The 22,340-nt window shown below is 41.3% G+C and overlaps 1 protein-coding gene across 2 annotated transcripts in view; it reads left to right on the top strand.

Annotated features, from left to right (window-relative positions):
* USP3 (ubiquitin specific peptidase 3) overlaps positions 1–22,340 on the top strand; it is a 38,127-nt gene that overhangs the window by 12,009 nt on the left and 3,778 nt on the right. For both annotated transcript variants that reach the window (XM_085234210.1, XM_085234211.1), the window contains exons 2-14: positions 3,294–3,354; positions 5,099–5,230; positions 10,086–10,169; positions 11,713–11,794; positions 12,913–12,995; positions 13,471–13,584; positions 14,168–14,281; positions 17,020–17,166; positions 19,034–19,140; positions 19,321–19,401; positions 20,344–20,462; positions 20,615–20,728; positions 20,844–20,911. In XM_085234210.1, the coding sequence (XP_085090336.1) occupies positions 3,294–3,354; positions 5,099–5,230; positions 10,086–10,169; positions 11,713–11,794; positions 12,913–12,995; positions 13,471–13,584; positions 14,168–14,281; positions 17,020–17,166; positions 19,034–19,140; positions 19,321–19,401; positions 20,344–20,462; positions 20,615–20,728; positions 20,844–20,911 (1,306 nt within the window). The remainder of the gene's footprint in view (positions 1–3,293; positions 3,355–5,098; positions 5,231–10,085; positions 10,170–11,712; positions 11,795–12,912; positions 12,996–13,470; positions 13,585–14,167; positions 14,282–17,019; positions 17,167–19,033; positions 19,141–19,320; positions 19,402–20,343; positions 20,463–20,614; positions 20,729–20,843; positions 20,912–22,340) is intronic.

Below are 22,340 nucleotides of genomic sequence, written 5' to 3'. Positions count from 1 at the left end.
AGATGATATTTGCATTGCCTGTTACATGAGGAAAAAGAGTTTTTGCCCTTCTGAATGACCCAATATTAATGTGCAGTGGCAAACAGTGCTCTGTTTTGAACAGCCCTGTGGCATTGCAGGTTTGTTCTCCTTTCTCTCTTGACGTGTCAGAGCCTTACAGCTCAGGCTGTTCTTAAAGCACAGCTGAGTGGGGCAGCTGAGAACCACTGCATGTGGCCCTGGTGGTTCCAGTTCAGAAAGCTGCTGGTGTGCCCTTGCTCATATGGTACTAAATAAACTGTAACAAACAGAGATGGGTTTTTATGTTGTTAAGGTGTGTGTTGGACAAAACTATTCCAAATTGGAGGCTGCTAGTGAAGTGCAGCCCTCCTCCTCGTTTTAATTAGCACTAGAAGTCTGTTTGAAGGGTGATGTTCCAGGGCGGTGCAGTGTGCTCTGAATGGAGGAGGAGTTTGCACACTGAAGCCACGTGCCTTCGTGTTAGCACTATGTTTGAAAGGAATAACCCATGCTTTCTTTACAGATAAAGCCTAATTTAGGTTATAAGCAGCTCAGGGCAGTTCCTGTCCTCTTGCTGCGTGTTCTGTTGTACCTGTCTTTTTGGAGCCCTAGCTAATGATTAAGCCTAATTTCAGCCTAACTTACTTTCTTAACAACAAGTAATGGACAGTAACTGCTTCAGAGTCTGGAGTGAGTTGTACCTAGAAAGTCAGGCTGGGAGGGCAGGTGTCTGAGCCAGCATCAGAAATGCAGAATGCGGTCTCAGAAACCTTCAAAAAGGAGTTACGCAACTTGGAACAGAAATCCCCATGGAACAGAGCAGCTGTAGGTCAGAAATGCAGTACTGCTGTTTCATCTTCGTGGGAGTCACTTCCATGTTATTTGAGCTCTTTGTGGGAGGAGATGTTTGCGCAGAAGATAAACTACGCACTTCTAATGTGATGCAATTGGAGCAAAGTTCCTCCTGAATGCTGAAGCAAACAAGTGAACCATTTTTTCCCTATTTTCTGATGTAAAGGGTGGAAAACACTATTATTTGGCAGTGTGCAGTTTGTGGATTTGTTTGCAGGCCTGGTGTGGAGCGTGCACTCTGTGAGTGCTGCAAGAGGAGCCCTCTCAGGGTAGCTCAGCACCCCCTGTGCACACAGTGCTTACGTAGCACCTGAATGTGACACTGCAGTAGTCTGGTATGTAGAGGAAATGAAGAATAGTTTGCAGCCTGGTTCCTGAGCTTCCAGGTTCAAAACCCATCCCAACTACAGATGATGATGACATAGGGACAGCAGGGATGTTAGTTAACAGGTGGGACATCTCTGCTGGAGTTTTCATCCTGGGAGGACTGCTTCATGCTTCTGGCAAGGCAAATGTAGGGTGATGGAAATGGATTTTTACTTGATTGGTTTTTCATGCAGCACTTAAGCAACTATTTGATACCATATCTCTGTTTAAGTACGTGAATGCTTTTATCTTTGTTTCCTTCTGGTTAATGTTTTACCTTTCAGTTTCTGTAATTCAGGGAAATGAAGTAGTATCAAGTCAGACCAGTGATCCATTTTGCATGTTTTGTTCTGGGATGGCCACGGTCTCCCCTTTGTTTTCTCTTGTTTGTCAGAGTAAAATTTGGATTTTCATAATCAACTTTTTTGTCTATTTTGACAAACTTCTTCCTTTTACACCTGAAGAGTATGGCAGAACTGCTCTGCCTGCCTCTGTGCTATCCAAAGCAAGTTGTGGGAACCATCAGCTTGAGAAATGGGAGAATTCATTATCGAAAATCCAGCAACAGCAGAGACAGTGTGAGCAAATGGATTTCCCAAGTACAGTAATTGCAGCAATTGAAGGAACTTCCAGCCCTCACTGAAGGGCTGAAAGCACTGCCCAAGGGGCACTGATGGGGAAGCACAGCTGTTTCACAACATGCAGAAGTGATTGTGCTTTTTTTCTCATAATACAATCCTTATTCCATGGATTGGGCCCATGAATTAAAATACCACTATTTGTCATAATAAGTACAAACTAGAAAGTAATTCTCCAGGAAGCAGTGTTAGCGTGGTTTTTTTGTTTTTTGTTTTTTCCAATCTGATTTTAACTAAAAAAGGCAAAATCTGATGATGGAAAAGTATATTAGCTCATTTAAATACCTAACTGCTCTTCTGGTTCAAAACTGACCCTGTTCTCTCCCTCAACTGCCCTTGGCTGGCAGTTACTTATCATGTGTAGAAAAATTAGGTGGTATTTTATGCTCTTGTATTTTTGGGGAAATTGGAGGTATCTTTTTATTGCTGCTTTTTGCCCCTACACAAGTGCACCTCTTATTTTTCCTTCTTCATCACGTTACCTGTTTATTTAAAAGTGCAGTGATACGTCTGCACATATGTGTGTTAATGGCCAACACAGATGTTTGTACCTGACTGGTGGAACTGCTGATCTCCCTTGTTGTTTCTCTGTGTTCTGCCTACACAGATGACTTTCTGTGGTGGTTTTGCTGTTAACGTGAATAGTAGAGACATCTCTGCTGGGTTGGGGTGGGAGTTGGGGTGTGCAGTTTGTGTGTCTCCACCTAGGGTGGTGTTCCATCAGTTTTTAATATCTCCTGCTTCTTACCCAGACCTTTTGCTTAAAAATTTCAAAGTTAATTTCACTTTTCTAGACTTAGAAGACTTAGCTAAAAACTTAAATTATCGGTAAGGTGGTTTTCTCATGTCTTATTTGCAGAGCACAGCCCTGTACTGCTTTTTAAGCATTCAGCTGTGTGTGCATGGCTGAGAGGACAAAATCCTTATGGATGGGGCCTTTACCAGCATGCAGCATGGGCATAATTATTGCAGAAATGGCGTGTATCTTCATGTGTAACACAGTACTTAATCTGTGTGCTGCTGAGCACATTGCCAGGCTTTCTCATTTGTGGAAATGGCTTCTTGTGTAACAGGCTTTGTGAAACAGAAGTAAAGAACTCTGCTTTTATGCTTTTTCTATGCTGAGTGAGCTGCCTTATTACAAATGAAAATAAATGCTTTAAGTATTCCCAGTGTTTTTACAACTTGGGCTTCTGATATTTGAAATGCAGCACAGAACCTCACACAGATGGAATGCAAACAACAAATGTAAAACTTCATTGGGCTGTAACAGGCCAGAGAGAAGGCTGAGGGCCTTAGCAGCAGTGCTGCAGTCAGTCTGCTGGTTGCAGTGTGGGCTGATGAACAGATTGCTGTTCTGTGTAACTGTTCTCCAGGTGGATTATGTAAGTGTAATAGCAGAACCTTGACACTTGTTTCTTTTTCTGTCTTTTGTAGTGTGCCGGTCAAATAAAAGCCCGTGGGTCTGTCTGACGTGCTCCAGTGTCCATTGTGGAAGGTGGGTATCAAGTGTTGGTGTGAAACATGTTCAGTCAGGCTTCTTGCTTGCTTGGCTGAGGCAATTCAAGAGGTTCCTGAATGCTTTTGTTCCCTGAAGGAAGCCTTCCTTGGCTTTATGTAATGCTGTGTACTTATCAAGCATGCTTCTTTGCTACCTTCTGAGAGTCCAGAGAATGTACCCAGCGCAGTTACTGTCCAAAAGAGACCTGAGTGCTGGATGTGATCGGTCAGCTCAGTCCCTGGTTGGTAGTTAGCAACCTGCCTGCAGCTGGGCACTGGGACTTGGACCCTTGGAGGTCCTGCCAACCCAAGCCGTTATTCCATGAAGGTGTCTGGAGAGCAGCTAACGCTGTGGACTGTTGTCAGGTTCCATTTAAGATGGAAACCCCCAAATCCAAGTTGGGCACAGCTTATTTGGAGTAAAAAAGCAAGTGTCCAGCTTAGGCAGAAAGTACTGTAAATGTACAGTAGTATAATTCTGGAACAAAGCAGTTATCATAGTATGTACGGGCTTCTGCAGATTCCTTCAGAGCATACCTACCTGATTTTGTATAAGCTGGAGCACACAAAGAATTTCTATGGGAACGAGACAGTCAGTGCTATTGTTTATATGTCAGGATAACTGTCGAAAAACTGCTTCTCTAAAAATGTTCTTGATGAATAAAATATTGAGTCTGTAGGCAGTGCTACCATTTAGTGTCTGATGTGTGAGCTTTTTAACGACACTGTCGTTAAATGTGGTGAGGTTGAAATACATCCTCCAGGTCCCACTGGGAACATTACCAACCAATTACAACACCAGAACATTTCTGGTGGAAGTGTGGCTTTGTAGACCTGTCATCTGCACTGTCAGCCAAAAAGTCACCTCCTGTAAGCACGACTGTCTGCTCTGGTTTCTGCCAGCACAGCAGTGTCCCTGGCCACATGGCTTCACCAGCGCAGTGCATTAGCAGAACTGTTTGTACCTGCATGTGAGAACAAATCCAGACCAGAAAAACCTTCATGTGGAGATGTACTGAATTCCTGGCAGTTGGCATTAAGCAAGAAGTGTGTGGGGTGTGGAAGTCACCTCTGGTCTGGCCATGCACTTCTAAGAGTTAATGATTTGTCAGCTGATGTTTAGGACTCCTGCATTTGTGATGACTTTTCTTTATTAATTGAAGACTTGACTTTCTAGAGAGTTATCTTACATGTTGGATTTGAGAATGCTCGCTGTGCCAACAAAAGAGCTGTAGGACTTTAGATTCTTTTCTCACCTATGTGACCCATGCTGCTAAAGTAATCACAAAAGAATTGAGTGCTGGGTGGGAAAACAAAGGAAACCTCCAAGAAAAATAGATGGGAAAATAACATGCAGAGCTAACCACATTATGAATGTGGAAAACAGGAACAGTGCTTTTCTTGGTTGTGGAAGTGCATGGGCCTGGTGAGGGCCCCTGTGCTGGCCCTGGGTACAGAGGTACAGAGATGCCAGTGTGTGGCTGCTATAAAGACAGCGATTTGGACATGAAGACTGATTTGGACAAAGTGGGAGAGTAAACAGGTAAAAAAAAATTAAAAATCAAGTTGACTGATGTTTTCGTGTAGGTGAATTGCCTGTTTTAATGCTTATATGATACTGCATGCTTGTTAGGTTGTGATGTGTTCTGATTGATTTCGTTGTTTTCGTTTTGCTTTGTTCACCAAATGTTGGTGAAATAATTGTTTACAAAGCCTCACTTTTTTTTCTCCCTGTATTTTAGATATGTGAATGGCCACGCCAAAAAGCATTATGAAGATGCACAGATTCCTATGACCAATCATAAGAAAACAGAAAAACAAGAAAAAGTTCAGCATACTGTGTGTATGGATTGCAGTAGTTACAGTACATACTGGTAAGAGTTTCAACGCAGTAATTTGACAGCCTTTTACATAGTGGAAGCTGTAAACTTTAGACTCTTGTGAAGCATTATATCATATACGTTATTATGTATTTCATCTCTCGATTTCCAGACCTGACTGCTTGGAAGTTATGAGATAACCATCTGCTTTTGCGTGTCTTGTGTAGCATTGGTTGTGGCTGCACTCCTGTGCTTCAATAGCTTAGTTCAAACTTTTGGATGTAAATATAATTATGTGGGTTATGTATGTGTTATATACATATATATGTGGTTTGGATTTGTTTAGAACCTGCCTTCTTATTGCTGCTGTTCAGTTACTTTACTCCTTTCATCTAATGGATGAGCCTTTCATGGATCCTTTATTTGTATTACCAGAAAGTTAAGTAACATGCCATAGATCCTGTGTAAAAGATGTGAATATGAGATGTGCAAATGTGTGTGTGTGTGTTTGTTTGTTTCCAATATGCTTTTTTTCCTTCACTTTGGGGAAAAAAAGGCCTCTTTCAGATGGCAAGTTGGTACGAGCTGTGTGTGAGTCTGGGAGAGTGGTGGATCCTGCTTGGAAGCAGCAGGATCAAGTTCTCTGACAAGATTAAATAGCAGAATCATGGAAGTGGCTCTGTTGACAAAAGCACAGCCTAGGCTGCTTGTGCAGGACATAAATAGTACAGATCTTAGGGAGGTCAGTGTTACTGTCTTGTAAAATTACTTACTTACAGAGCTGCACGGGTGGGTACTGTTTTGTTCAGAAAATCTTTGTGTACTTTATGGGGGAAAAGTCTATCAGCTGAAGTTTGTGTGTCCATTTTATGAAGAACAATTCTGTAACAAATGTTTTTATTGCTTGCAAGTAAAACCACAGTTAAAGTGTTCCACCTGAGGAAATTCTGCTTGGAGCAATTCAGAAATGACTTGGGCAGTGTGTGTAGCAGTGACAGGAGCTATAGAGTTGTTAAACTCAGAGGGAAGTAAAATGGGAGTGCCTTTATGATGTATGGGGACTTTGCCTTTTCCTACATTTTACATCAGTGACCACCAGTTTTCTCCATTCCTGTGTGAAAACGTATTTTTTCCAAGTAGTAACATGCACATGTATTAGCAGCATTGGAACAGCTGTGGGAAGCTAATCCCAGTTTCCCAATTAAGCTGTTAACAACTGAATTCTGAGCTGTGATTTTTTTTTTTTTTTTTTTTTTTTAGTCACACTGAAAGTAATAACGTATGCAGGAATTCTAGTGAGATATTTGAAATCTTGATTATATCTCCACTGACAAACAGTGTATGCCTGGTCTGCCAGAACTCGCAGAGGCTTGGTGTGTGTACACAGCACAGCTCCCTGCTGACCTCATCTCAAACCTAGATATTTTTTGCACTGCAAAAAATGGTGCTCAAACGGAGGACAGTGACCTGCTATTGAAACAGAATGTGTTTGTGAGGTGGGCACCCTCTTTGGAAGCTCACTGGTGTTTCACAGCATATTTGTAATAGAAGGCAGAAGGAGCAGTTCAGCATGTGATGTGTTTTCTGCTGTAATCAAAGCAGAAGGCTGAGTCATCAGTGGCTGAACTGGAACTAATTGCAGAGAGCTTTGCCGTGGGGACTTCCTCTTGCATATAATTCCCTGGCAGATTACAAGTCTGCTGTGCCAATGTGAAGCTGAGCGAGTTTCAGAAGCAGCATATCTTTGCTTTCGTTAGAATATTTTGGGGCTTTTGGTTGTCAGAAAACAAATTACTGGATTTGGTATTGCACTCATTTATATATGTGTGTGTGTGTATATATACCATGTGTCTGTATATACATACATAAATACGTGTCTATGTAGATGTATTCCTCCCTCTTTCCCCCATGGAGTGAGCTTAGATGTAAGAAGATACAGCAGAAAACGTTTGGACCAATGCCTGCCCCTGTATTTTGGGCAGTTCTGTAAGGGTTGCTGTCAACCAGTGCTTGCCACTGGAGGAAATGGTTGGGTGAGCTCCAGCCATAACCAGCTACTGAAGATGGAACTTTAAAATGTTATTTCCAGCTTCTTTAGTGTAGATGTGAAGCTATGAGATATTGGGATGTTTATGCAATTATGTTGCTTCCAAGGGAACTTTTATTTAAAATCAGTATTCTATGCAAAGCAGTATGGGCAACCTCAGTAATTTGAAAGTCAAGAAAATACAATCCTAAGACTTAATTAATTGCATTTTACTTCTGTAAAGGTGACAGAGAGGCTTTTCTGCAGCGCTTCTACTTTTTAGTTGTGGAGTTTCGTTGAGCTGCGTGGAAAACTCCTGTTCTGCTTTCATCCTTTGGATTCTCAGTAGCTGTGTTCCTTAGCTGGGTGGTGGCAGTAGTGTGTCTGTGTAGGCTGTTAGAATGATAAGGCATTTAATTTCATCCCATCCTTCTCTTCAGCAGTCACGAGAGCACAGTGCAGGGTTTGTTGCAGCCATTCCTTTTCAGTCCAAGGAGATGAAATGCTGCAACTGTTGGAGCTAATGTGGTTTATTGAATTTTGTATCATTCTCACCAAAACCAGAACAGTCCCCTATAAACAGGAATTGCGTTTCAGAGTGGAAGTCCAGGTGTGCAGATGTGAAACCAGCTCTTCTAGTTCAGCAGTAAGGTGGCTTAGAGACTTGCAGTGAACTTGTCTGCTTTCAGTCCCTGTACACGAACATAAATGGCTGACAGAAGTGAACAGTCCTAATTAAAGTGTGCCTGGGAAATACATTCACAAACTTCTTCCCCTCCCAAACTAACTGTGTCAAGCTTTCAAAAATCCATCACTAGTAATAGCTCTTCTGTGGATTCCTTATTTAAGATCTAAGAGTTACGGCTGCTGTGTTCAGTGTTTGGAAATTCTGAGAGTTGTATTAAGTTTCTGTTTGCAGATGAAAGAGCCCTTGAAGAAACCAGACATCCTGGGTGCTGCTTTGCAGGCTCCTTGCCATGGGAAGGGCATTACTTTCCCAACTCTGCAATCCCTTGATGAGTTCAGTGTTTGAATTAACATTGGCAGTACTGTTGCCTTTGTACTACATCACAGATTTACACAGCAAAGAATGTTGTAAATTCCAGTTGTGCCTGATAGTTGAGATAGCTTCATTAGTTTACAAAGCATGGATCTGCTCCAATTGATGATGAGAATGTATTTCATAGTGGAGTCGCTGCCAAAGAAGGAGGGGAGCAGTGAGAGCTGTGCTGTTAAGGATGCCCAGTGTAAGCTGGTTGTCCCCACAGAAAGGCCGACCCCAAGAGCTGCATTGGATGCCACAGAGCTACCAGGCACCCAGAGCTGAGCAGCCTTTGTGCAAGGCTGAGGAGGACACTGGGTCTCTGCTCTTTTATTTTATGCACGTTGCTCTCATGTGAGCTGGTGCATGTGGTGTGAAGTCTTTTCTTGCTTTCCTGTTTCTCATGCCTTAATATGGTTGTCTTGTTGGTGAGCTACTTGTTGGCTGGCCTTGTGAGATGCTGTGAAATGCTGTTCCTGGGCTGTTCCATGCTGCTTCAGCTCTTGTTCCTTAGTTTTAAGGGGTCTTGTCTTTCCTTCTCCCTTTTTGTACAGTTAGAAGAGCTAGCTATGGATAACAGAATCCATGGCATCCCATGGAAATGTGAAAACTTTGTAGAAGATCACAGAACTTGCTGATTGCTGTCATCCTTTACTGAACATAGTTTACATAGGAACTGTTACTACCTTTAACACTGCTGTGGTATTTTTACTTAAAGCTTGTGTGTTTAACTTTTTTGCTGGTGGTGTATGTACAGACAGCAGGTCTGGAGCTGCTGACATCCTGCTGGTGCAGAGCTAGGTTGGTTGCTGGGCTGTGAGCTCTCAAATGAGCAGCATCAACAGCCTGCATTTCTAGGAACATCTCCACCAGAGGGAAGCAGTTGGCTTTTTGTTTTGGTGGGTTTTTTTTTTTTTTTTTTTTTTTTTTTTTTTTTTTTTTTTAATTTTATTCCTTTATGCATCATTTGGCTGTGGCTTGGTTCTTTTCAACCTTGTTTCTGCTGAGAGACCGTTTTGCTTTTCCTCCTTGCGCTCATCTGGAGGCAGTGGGGGATCAGCTTTTGCTTGTTTGTTTTTTTAGCTCAGTTATTTTTGCACTCCTGCCTTGGAAACATCTCACAACTCTCTTCGTGTTTGTGCTTCTGCACATTAAAAATGGTGAGAGAAGGAGTGGTATTTGTGGCTGTAGCCCACGGTATGAGTTGCCACAGCCCTCTGGTGTGAGCTGGACAGACCACAATGTCTCTTCGTTCATCCTCCCTGCTCTTTTTTCCATGGCAGAAACTCCAGCACTGCACATAAGTTCAGCAGCTCTTGATGGCAAACCCATGAGGTTTTAGTGATAGTTTTACTTTTTTTTTATTTTTCAAATAAATGGGTTTCTGCTATACGTTGATTTAAAAAACTTCATATTCTATTTACTGACATCTGTTCCTCTTTTGATAAATCTTCTATGGGTTGCCTACTGCTGCTTTTGGTTACACGGCAAGTTGGAGTTTTTGCTTAACTGGAACAGTGTACTAAGTTGAGTGATAGGTAATGCTTCTGTTTTCTGATAAAGAAGTAGCTAGAAATAAATAACATGTAATGAAATATTGCCCGGACCATCTCTTGCTGTAAGGCACTGGTCAGAGGGAACCAGGCTCAGTTTGTAGCTGTTGTGTTCCCCTCTCCTCCTCATAATTTTCACTCAATCACTGCAGTGCTTCCACATGACTGCTCTGGAGTACTTCACTGAAATTGGATTAACATTGATTAGTATTTTTACTTAAAGCTTGTATGTATAAATATGTTTCTTTTTCTGATAAATATTCTTCATTCTGATAAATCTTCTTGCAGTTACCGCTGTGATGACTTTGTTGTGAATGATACCAAGCTGGGGCTGGTGCAGAAGGTCAGAGAGCATCTACAGAACTTGGAAAAGTAAGTGGTGTATTTACTACCCGTGCTTTGGGTAGGCTGACAGTATTGCATCATTTAAATGGGATTTCTGTTCTCTATGCATATTTAGTACATGTGTTTTGGTCATTGTATGAGTGATACTGTGCATATCTACAAATGCCTTTTCATCACCGAGGAGCAGGTGGAAGAGGTTTGGCTGATCATGTACATCTTGTTTCTTATATGTTGTGCCTTTAGAGACTGTGTGTGCAGGAATCTAGAAATTCATTAGGTTTCTTTCTCCCGCGTCAATAATCCCTATATTGTTCCTTAGAAATAGGACAGGATTTCCAGAACAGAATCACAGTTTCATCACAAGCAGAAAAAAAGTTTCCGAAGCAAAGAAACTGAAACTGAAATGTTGGTGGAAGTAGTTTTCGTGTTATTTGCATAGTTTGGTTTCCAAGCAGAAAGACTAAGAAAGGTTTATGAACTTAAACTGTACAGAAGAAACATGTGTTTCCTGTGACTTTTTCTGGCTCTCTGCCATGGAAAAGTAAATACTGTAATCTCTGTGATGCAGATGCTGTGGCCTGTGCTAGATAGCAAATATTTTTTTTTCTTAGTTTGCTTGCAAATCTTCCCTAGTCCAAAGTGGAAGCGTGTGTGCGTTCCGTGCTTCCCAATCTATTGAAATGCCCCAGAGTTCAAACAGCACTCCTCTGAGAAGTCTCTGCGATTCAGAGAGTGTCTGGGTCCTTCCTCAGTGTGTTGGGGACTTTATAAGTAGCGTTAATGCATTGATTTGGTGAGATGTAGGGGTTGTGGGCACAGTGAGAGCACACCTGGGAGATGTCGCTCTTCCAGAGGCAGATGTCGTGGTGGAGGATTCCATGGTGTCTGATGATAGCTTTTGAATGTTTGGAGGGCTTTTCAATTCAGAAACAAAACTGAAATAGAGCAAAGCCTAAAAGCTGTAACGTGCTACAGTTCTGCTGTTAGAGAGAAGTCCTGAGTGGAAGAATCCAGGGCCCCTGATTTCTGGTGCTGTGGAAGAGAGAAGCTTGTTGTTCTTGTGGCATTGTATGAGTCTTACCCAGGTGTTACACCCTGATGTATTTATACGTCAGAGTAGTGCAATACATTACTGATTGCGCTTCAGATACTTCTGGTCTTTGGTACTTCACTTTGTCCTGGCTTTCTCAGAATTCAAGATTACTCTTCTGGCAGAAGTATTTTATGCAATACTCTCTATTAAGTAGCCCTTTGGTTATGGGAGAAGATGAAGACTGTTTCAGATCAGAGGTGGCAAGTAACAAGGGATGTTTCAGGGCACGCACTGCAGTATGCATAGCCTAACACAGTTAGCTCGGACTTGGGTGTTGAAAATAGGATGTGCATCTGTACTCTATGCATTCTATTTTCAGACTATGAAACGCATGTGTAGTGATCAGGAAGCTCTCTCCTGTCTTAATGACAGCTGATGGCAGATGTGATAACTGTTATGACATTGGGATGATTATCTGTTGTCCGTTTCCTGCAAGATTTTGTTTTATAGTAACATGTTTTATTTGCTTCCCAACAGTTCAGCCTTTACATCAGACAGACACAGGAAAAGAAAACTATTGGAAAACTCATCTCTGAACAGCAAGTTACTAAAAGTAAATGTAAGTATAACAGTGCTAATACACAGTTTTGCTAAACCTTTTGAGGTTTATAGTTGGCCTAGATTTAAAGTATTTAGCCAGCTACCAACTCCTCCCTGGTTTATTTTGTCTTCCTCATCTCCTGTCCACACTGAGGAAAGAGCCTCTTCTCATTAAATAACGTTTGATACTCTACTGTACTTCTGCTGGCCTACACTTTGAGCTTCTCTTTGTTCCTTAAGATCAGGGAGATGGAAAACAGGTAGTACTCAAGAAATTAAAACAGCTAGAAGGAAGGTTTTATTTTCTTTTGTTTTATTTTGAGCAGACGGGGTATTTATTTTGTTCTTTTTAGAGTGCAGAAAGAAGACAGGCAGGTCTTTGTCTAAAGGGGAATAAGAGAGTAGTTCTTAAGAAAAAGTAGAAAGCTTTTAAAACTTCTAAGAAACAACTGATGAAATTTGCTTTCCAAAGCAGCTGTGAAATATTCTGAAGACTGTACTCCCTCTCACGTTCCACCTTCCTGATGGTTTGACCTCACGTCTGTTGAACAGTACCCAGGAGAACACAGTCCAGCTCTGTCTGAAAAGCTGCACAGTATTTTCCAGTCAAAGAATGCTCCAAACCAAATGCCTGTTTGTGATGGCTAGAGTTGAGGGATCTTCTAATCCACATAATTTCTCACAGATTTCAGGGAGGGGGAAAGAAGCGAGAGTGACTTGGCTCTATGTGACTGCCTTGTTTTTACCCTTCACCAGAGGGAACGTAGAGCACAGTGCTGTCTCCTTGGGCCTTGGGCCTGCAGCACAGCAGTGAATTCCAGTGGAGCTGAAGTAATGGCTGTCTTCAGCTTCAAGAAATAATTGTCTGAGTGGGAAGCGAAGAAGCTCTGATTATGAATGGAAATAAGAGGGGAGGGGTGGCAGAAGCAAAGCAGTCAGTTGCTGCTTTGCAAAGTCTTTGGGATTAGTGACATTGAAAATGTACTGCCAGGGTTGCTTTGGCTTTGAAACCGCATTTTTCAACCCGAGTAGTTTAATGATTGTTAAAATTTGTGTTGATATCACAGTAACAGCTCTGCTGGGAGAAAGTAGGTGAGCAGGGACGTATGTCTTTAACCTAACCATCCTCACTTCCAGGGAAGCACCACTGCCCTCTGTGCCACAGGCCTTCGGAACCTGGGGAACACGTGTTTCATGAATGCGATCCTTCAGTCGCTCAGGTACTTCCTCTCTGTCAGTCAGGGCTGAGCTTGCCAAAGACAAAGCACAAGGCCATTACTGGGACTTCTGTAGCAGAGCGTAGAATCAGTAGGTAGATGATGACACTGTTAACTTCCTTAGCAGCTGCAGCCTGTTTTTGTTAGGGAATGCTTTCCGATAACTCGGTCTGTCATAGAACCCATTTGTCAAAGCAGAGCCAAAATGTAGTTGTTTCGGGTATTTGGGATGATGGTGGTATTTACGGATTCATTCACTCATTTATAGAAGATAAGTATTTATTACAGTATTTCTAGTATTGTGGAAGAAAATACTAAAAAAAAAAAAAAACAAAAAAAAAACCCTGTTCATGTTGCCATCATTTATCATCGCTAGATGAAGTTCTGTCCATGGATTTCAAATAACAGACTCCAGGGTACATAACCTTCCCTTTATTCTCTGCCCTTTAAGGATTTCATTCTTTTTTTTTTTTCCCAGTAACATTCAGCAGTTTTGCTGTTACTTCAAAGAATTGCCTGCTGTGGAGCTGAGGAATGGGAAGACAGCAGGCAGGAGAACTTACCATACCAGGAGCCAGGGAGATAACAATGTGTAAGCAGAGTCTTCTTTGTTGTCACTGAACTTTAATGAAAACGGCAAATTCTTAACTCATAGAGCTGCTATATGCTTTCAGTGTTAGAGAGTCATAGAAAATGATCCCTAGAGGACCAGTATCGTAGAAAAATAGTTGGCTGCACAAGAAAAAGGAACTGCTGCTTGCAGTGGGCTCGTTTCAGCCTTGTCCTGTAGGGGGAGGCAGTCAAATACATCAGGAAGTGCTGAAGTACCTTTAGGGTAAGGTTAGGAAGTGCTAGTTAAATACTGCCACGTGGTTGTGCCATTCAGAGCCTGTAACTTGTTTCAGCAAGCATTGAAGTGACCATGTTAGTAGACTTTACAACATAATGGTGAAGAGTACATAGATTTCCAGTATCTGGAATGTCATTTTCCTAACCTGTCCACCTCTGATGTTATGGGTAGGATTTTAGACATAAACTCTTTGAAGTACTGGAATGTACTCGGTCATTACAATTTTAACCAAGGTGATGTCTGATGTGTGTACCATAGAGCTAGTAAACCCTCAGGAGTTGTAATGCAAGCCCATATTCATCACCAGCTTTTACTTTCTTTCTAGTTCATTGGTGGAAGAATTCAGAAAGACACTTTGTGCTTTATGGCAAGGAAGCCAAACTGCATTTAGTCCAGAATCCTTATTTTATGTTGTTTGGAAAATTATGCCAAATTTTAGGTAAGTTTTGTAAAATAACGATATTTCTTACTGTAATCTTGTATTGCTGGTGTCCTGATCTCAAACCTGCTGAATGTGGGAGATGGAGAATGCAGACTTCCTGTATACCCACAAATACGTCTGGAAAAAAATCTTTACTTACGTTTGCGTTTGTTTATCAGTAGATCTTTTTTCCCCACTCTTTGACCGTATGCTGTATGTAACACTGTTAGAAATGGCAGAGATCTCAAATGCTAAAACACTTTGTAAAGTGTTTGTAAAGATACTTTGTGCCTCGTGGCAAAGAAGCAAAAGTGCCTTTATATCCGAGTCATATTCCAAGCTTGCTCCAATAAGAAACTGATGTAGTCAGATTAAAAATGTGCAGATCTACATGCAAATGTACTGGGTAAAACTTCCTTGATTCTCTGAAAGCACAGTTACCATCATTAGTTGGACGTGAAATGAGGACTACAATAAAACTAGGCATTTTGTGCCCATACTGACAAAAAAAGAAAGACAATGGTTACTCAAGTAAATTGAAGTATCATTCCTCTCCAAGGTCTCCCTGTCCTGGCCCCTGAACCTCTTTCAAAGGAGCACAGAAACCTGTTAGGATATATTGTGATGAAGGTAAGTTGCTCCATGTTCTCAGATAGTAAAGATGCTGTAATCTGTTACGCCTCTAGCAGTGCTGAAAAGATGCTGTGAACATACATGAGTAACCCAAATAACGAAAGTGGTTTTATTCTATTCTTCACACTGCCTAGTCTGTTTCAGTTGGCTTAAGAGAATCAAGGAAGTTTAATACCAGTAGTTTCATGCAGTGACCAAAAACTCCATCCGTGATCTCTTTGATCATTTTTCCAACTACAGTCTTCACTGTAATTCCTGATAGGCTAAGCAAGAAACAATTTGAGTTCCTCAAGCAAATTTTCAGCACTGTGGATTCTATCAGAGTTTTTAAAAGTGTTTTTATATTGTTTTAGGGTTTTAAAATTATTTTCCCCTTATTCCCACTTAGCTGGGAACATGTGCATGATTAACTGATGAGGAGTCACTTGGAAAGCAGTGTCAGCTGGTCAGTAAATCCCCGCTCCCACATGGTCCAGTGAGAAAGCTTGTTCAGTGCTTGACTGGACCTTGTAAAAGGTGATGGTGTTCCTGTTGTGCATTGTATGCTGCTCACCAGATAGAGCGGAGGAGCTGCATAGATGCTCAGGAAAGGTGGCTGGAACCAATAGCTTACCAACAGCAAAGCGGCTGCTTTGGCATGAAGTGATGGCGGCAGGGAGGGAAAACATACTTGGAAACTTGGTTTAATATTTTTTTAAGCTTAAAGAGATGTCAGTTGTTGAAGGTGTGTGTCTGCCTCCTGGACTGCAAGTGCTGCTTTTCTTTCAGAAGGTTACAGTCTTTGTTACAGAAGGTTGAACAAAAAAAAGGGTTGCTTGGACTCTTGATGGCACTCTGTCTCATCTCACGTGTAATCTGTGTAGAGAATGTTGCTTATGGTTTTTAAGACTTGTATATGACAAGCATAGCCAGAGTGTCTCTAAGCTCAAATTCTGCTGCCAAAGTCCTGCTCCTTGACGTTGTACTAAAGCTGCTGCTTTGATTGTGCTCTGTGCCAAAATAGCCTGCAGCTTCATGCTGAGTTGCAAGATGTGTGTTTTGTAGTCTTACTGCTGTATAAATAGCATGCTCTGTTCTCTTAGTAAATGTCCCTGTTCATATCTTGCTATCTGTAGGAAAAGGGATATCAGCAGTGGGCTTGTGATATTACAGTCAGATCAGTGATATTACACAAACTGTCAGAGAAACTCTGCATTTCAGCTGAAGAGCGTTTGTCCATATCCTCACAGTCTTTTCAAGATCTGCATTTAGACGTAAACTTTTTATCAAATACAAAGAATCTTTCATCTATAAATAACTTATTTGTGTGCCAGCGTAAAATCCGTGCATCAGGACCACAGCCAACAGTGTGGAATGATTCCAAAGGTTATTTAATCATACCTGTTGGAGATCAAATGCACTATGTTAGGAGTTCTTTTAGGAGGAAGTTACTGTTGGGAAGGTATCTGAAGCAAAGTAGATCCCATAAATGTAATCTTCAGCTGTTAATGATGATTTTTCCATCTGTTCAATAAGCAGGAGATACCTGTATTAAATATGCTTTTTTCTTAATGATTTCAAAGTTTGCATTGTCACTGAGAAATGCATGTGGGAAATCAAACGCTGAGAATAAATTCCTTGTATCAGTGGGGAGGGGAACAAGCAGACAAGCAAACAACTAGAACTGCCAAAGCATCACGTGGGCTTTGTACCAAATGAAGAGCATGCAGTCATTCTGACATGGCACAGCACCCATATGTTTGGTGATGTCCTTGAAAGGCACCAGTTTTGAGACTTCAGTATGCTGACCATAACTGGGGTCCAGAGTTGGGATGAGCAGAGTGTTGGCTGAATCCAGTTATCTGAGTTGTAACAGTTCTGCAGCAGCTCTTCCATTATAAAACTTACCTTAGAAGTTCCTCATGGAGATAGCTGCACAGTGATGGTGCTGTGAGGGCACAGAGGTTGTGGTGTGTTTGCTCATCAGTGTACCTTTCTGAGGGCTTTGGTTCAAAATACACATGGCTCTTTAAATCCTGCTCAGTATTGCTAAACAAACGTACGTTCTTCCGAGTGACATGCTCTGTCTTGCAGTAATGCAGCCCAAACCTTTGGTGATGATGATGTTTTTGTTTTTGCTCAAGGGGATACCAGCAACAGGATGCCCACGAGTTCATGCGTTACCTTCTGGACCATCTACACCTGGAACTCCAGGGTGGCTTTAATGGTGTTTCACGTTCAGTAATTTTGCAAGAAAATTCTAGCCTGACTGCGAGCAGCAAATGTTGCATGTAAGAAATGTTTTCTAATTAATTCTTCAATACCTTAGTGCCTTTGTTATAGGTCTGGGTGGCTGATCTGGAAGTTTAAGTGCATGTTTCCTTGTTGGAGCTGTCCTCAGCAAATGTGTAACATCACAGTTACAAAGCTGCAGGGGCGTGGACTATGATCCTATGGGATCTTCTTCCTTTCAGAAGGAAGTACGGCCCTCAGATGAGCATTCTTTTCCTGGCTGTGAGCGTACAGAGTAAGTTGTAAACACACTTCAGAAGAAAAAATCTGTGTAGTTCCTATTCTGTATGCATATAGAATTATCTTCTTTTAGAGTGATAGATGGCTTGAAAAATACAGAGGTGAAAAGGCTGTCAAGTACCTGCATGCTTAAATTGTCAGTGGAACTTGTAGACTAGGGAGAAAGCAGAGCAGCTTCTGTTGTACTTGAGGCAGTTTCCCTGCAGATGGTCTCTGTGTTTTGTTTATCACTTGATGCACACTTAAAGCTGCTGGTTTTTTTTGTTGTTGTTTTCCTGCTACTGTTGATTTTCATGTTGTTGTGCATCCTGAAACAGGCACTCATCTGCCTATTCGTAGAATCACAGAATGGCCTGGGTTGAAAAGGACCACAGTGATCATCTAGCTTCAACCCTCCCAACCACACACCTCTCTTAAAATACTGCCCTTGAATTTTGCTGGGTGTGCTTCCTCTCAGATTAAAGCTACCACGGGGAGAAAGCATTTTAATTTGCTTCATGAAGCAAGGTCAGGTCAGTTTGGTCCTTGGATTCCCTGAGCAGAAGTTGAGTGAATTTTCACTTTCTGTACTGATGAGGACATAGTAGACAGCTCCCTAGCCCTCTCCCCAAAAAACAAGTGTCTAAAATTGCTCTTAGAATTAAAGAATGCTTGTAAAGTAAACCAGTTTTGTTTTCAATGTGCATAAAAGTATCTGACCCTCGGGAGAACTTAACTTCGTTGAGATGTGTACAGTAATTCTGTTCTGAGCATGGAGAGGTGGAATATGGTAGCAGTGAACTGCCTTTTGTCAAAGGCACACTGAGGTCCTATGTGCTTAAATGGTTACAGTGTGAGGATGCTGTGAATACTCTCTTCTTGAGTGCCCGTTTATTTGGGCAGCCATTTCCTTCTGCTTTACAGTTAATATCAGCTCTGCTTGTTCAGTTATAGATGGAGCACTGATACAGAACATGGGTTTTTGCAGGTTTGCAGCATCAGAACTACAAGCACAAACTAGCATGTTACTGCAGAGTTGTATAACAAAATGGTTTGTTCTCATTGGGCTATAAGGTCATTACCTAATCTGCAGAAAAGATTCGGTAAGAGACTTAACCTAATGGAAGTGTAGAGGATGATGATGCTGGTAGACACTGCTTAGCTTATCTTAATGCAACGTAAGCTGTCCTTGGTAGCAAAACAGGAGAAATGTAGGAACCTGACTTAAAGGAGTCCAAATTACTTGCAGCAAAGAAGGTTAAGTTTCAAAACAAGAAGGTTGACCTACCTGTGAGGGAAGAATTTTTGTTTGGAAACAGCCTCAGTCACAGGACACCTTGTGAGAATCAGCTCTGCGTGATAACAAGGGACTCAGCCAGTACTTCAGCACTAAAATAGCCAGCTTCTGTGTAAAGCGTATGCAGTTCAGTTCGTATTTTCTGTTGGTACAAAGTAAAGCACTGCAACAGCTAAATACTTGCAGTAGGCACTTCTGGGATGGATGAAAGCCCTGTGAATGAACAGTCCCTCTTTATGGGCTAAACTTTTCTGTGCAGCAGCAATGAGTGATGAACTAATTGTATGAGGTATTACCAATGAAACCCAGACCAGATTTCTGACTTTTCTTCTTTGTTCTGATCTGCCTAGAAATGGAGCCTCTACTGTTGTCACAGCCATTTTTGGAGGCATTCTTCAAAATGAAGTCAACTGCTTAATATGTGGAACAGAATCTAGAAAATTTGACCCATTCCTAGGTAAGATGCCTCTTGTCTTAAAAAATAAAAATAAAAAAGAGTGGGTGATTCAAGGTAGGAAAACAAATCTGAAATTCGATCCATTCAGATGTCATATGACTGGACCGCAGGTTTAGTGTGGAATGATTAAGCATTGTTTTATTCCACCCTAAAGCTTTTTCTTTATGCTTGTTTTCCCAGATCTTTCGCTAGATATTCCAAGTCAGTTCAGAAATAAACGTACTAAAAATCAAGAAAATGGACCAATGTGCACACTACGAGGTAAGGGTGCCTGGATAAGGAGCTTATTGACTAGAATTGGAGTGTACACTCACCTCTTTCAGGAGCCAGGCTTTCAGCCAGGTTACGACTTGGTGGCATGTGCCGTCTGATTTTATCAATGTTGCACTACAAAAAGGTGCAAAAACAATTTTCCACGTATGTCTCACCCATCACTACGTATTGATGTGCTGCTTTAATAAACTGGGGCTGAGATGTGCTTTGGTTTGAGATGTGCAAGTCAGCTAAATACTGAGGGAAATACCAGCAGTGCTTTCTTCATGGTCAGTGTTCTCCATCTTGTCCAGTTTTTCCAGCCCACATTTGTGTACATCGATCTGTAACAGCTGTACTGCTAAGGCACTGTGCTTACAAGCACGTTTTGTGAGCGCGCTCCTCATGCAGAGTGAGGCTGACTCTTGTGAGTCTCTGCTTTTTAAACAACATAAACACAGTCCTGTAAAGCTAGGTAGAGTTGCTGTGATTGGTTTTGTTTTAAGGGATGTTAATTTTGATGCGTTCATAAGTCTACCTGATGCAAATTGGAAAATACTAAGTGAAAAAACATTTTTTTTTTTTCCTTTGCTCATCCTGTACTTAAAACCAGATCACTTCTATAAGTTGAACATTTGTTATTGGAACATAATGAAATTTCTTCTGAACATAAACCATTGTGCTGAGTGGTGGAAGGAATCTCGTTTGGAGGAGTTTTTTTTTCCTCTGGAACTGCTTATAGCTGTCTTTGCTGAAAGGAGCAAGGAACATTGCATGTCAGAACCTGCTGGTGTGTGACAGCTGCAGATTTTTGGTGCACAACCTGTAGATTAACAAGACTGACTGCAACACAGGCGCACCTTTATGTTGCTGAGTTTGCTGCATTTTATGTTACAAAGATCATTTGCTGTAATCTTGATTTAGATTTGTGTGTGTTGTTTTTATTTCTAGATTGTCTTCGCAGTTTTACAGACCTGGAGGAACTTGATGAGACGGAGCTGTATATGTGTCATAAATGCAAAAAGAAACAGAAGTCCACCAAAAAATTCTGGATTCAGAAACTACCAAAGGTTTGTATAAACATGAAAAGTAACAGCATAGCAGTTTGTCAAAGAAGTGGCTGCTCAGCTGTTCCTAGACCAACACCTGACCCTTCCAGATAGGTAGCAGCAAATTCAGCCAGTTCCTCTAATGCTTCTATTTTATTTTATTAATCCCGTAGGTGCTATGCTTACACTTGAAACGATTTCACTGGACAGCATATCTAAGAAACAAAGTTGATACATACGTTGAGTTTCCCTTACGAGGCCTAGACATGAAATGTTACCTGTTAGAGGTATGGAGACTCCCATGGAAACCTCCTAGAGAAATTCTTTCCATCATATATGTCTTTGTTACAAATTACAGCAGGTATCGCTGAAATCTGAAGAGTTTTGTCTTTTTAACTGCAGCCTGAAAACAGTGGCCCAGAAAGCTGTCTCTATGATCTCGCAGCTGTTGTTGTGCATCACGGCTCAGGGTGAGTACATGGAGTAAGCCTGCTTCAGGGCAGAGATCTTCTCACTGAATTACATGCCAACTTATTTAAGGCTTTTATTCTCCTAGTGAATGTCTGTATATATCACTGGTGGAAACATGCAGTAATTTACAAGCTCCTGTGGAACTAAGTTGAAATAACATCAGACAGATACGTTTATGATGTAGTTATTCCCGTGAATTCCCCTTGGCAGTCGCTAGGGGTAATCACTAAAGTGAAAGAATGAAAAGCATGGAAACTAACACTGTGAATAAAAGGTCCTTTCAGAAGTTTGTGCTTCATTTTGAGATAAAGCAAAGATATTTTTCTCTTATGCGTTTATGCCAGAGTGCATGTGTTCAAAACACACGTAACAGTGGCACAGTCTTCTGTGCCTACAGGAGTAAAATCTCAAAGTGAATGCTAATAGGTGTGCCACAAAGCTGAACACTATTAGTATTTTGAAGTAAAATTGCTGGGTATGGGTTGTTCAGGTTTTTTTTTTTCCTTTTTTTTTTTTTTTTTTTTCCTCCTGTTTCCCAACCTTGGATGGAACTGTTGAGAGTAACTGTAGTAGTGACAAAACAACTGTCTGTCCAGGGAAGAAGCTGTAGTTGTAAGAAATCACTCTTTGGCTGTGAAGGGGTTTTTCTAAGGAAACTGTCATATTAATCAAATCCTTGTTGATATCCAAATTTAATTCAAAGATACTAAACAAAATTTTGTCTACAGAACCACTCTTTCTGCTTGAAATAGAGGGTGGACTATCTAAAAGATGAGTCCTAAAGACAGCCTTCGTAGCACCACAGTGCATCTGACTGGTGCTTTGAGGTCCAAGGAAAACTACAGGCATTAAGGGGGAGCCGGCCGTGGCTAAAACAGAATGAGATGGTTGGAACCATTAAACGTGTTGCAGCAGCATACAGAAGTGAGAGCAGGCCTTGTCTTGAGTGGTGAAAAGTGAGCGGATATAGCTCTCTTAGATTCAAAATGTGGCTCCAAAGCTTGGGTCTATTTAAACTGTTCTTGAAGGACTTTTTTTAGTAACCTAGTTTTGCTGTGAGCGCTCTTGATTAAATTTAGATGTTTCTTTAGACCTCAATAGGCAAGATGCTTTGTAAAAACAAAGCACAGTACAGTCTTCATAGCTAATGCCTGCCATGCCTATAGGCAAATGTGGAAGTTGTGTGTTGCAAGAAGCCTTGCTTGCACAAAAAGAGTGGCATGCTAGGAAGTTCATATTTAAAAACCCAAATTTAACTCAGCGTGAAACCTTAATTCAGAGAACTTAGAGCTCCACAATGAAGAAGGGAAGAATCATACCATCTGCTGTAGAGAGCTGTCAGTTCCTTTCTTCCTCTGGTTCTTGGAAGTCTCTTAGTCCATTACTGCCTAGCAGCAAATGCGTCAGAGAAAGAGATCTCTTTCTGAT

Source organism: Meleagris gallopavo, chromosome 12, assembly GCF_905368555.1.
Source record: "Meleagris gallopavo chromosome 12, MGAL_WU_HG_1.1, whole genome shotgun sequence".
Classification (NCBI taxonomy): domain Eukaryota; kingdom Metazoa; phylum Chordata; class Aves; order Galliformes; family Phasianidae; genus Meleagris; species Meleagris gallopavo.
This window is presented reverse-complemented; position numbering and strand designations above follow the sequence as displayed.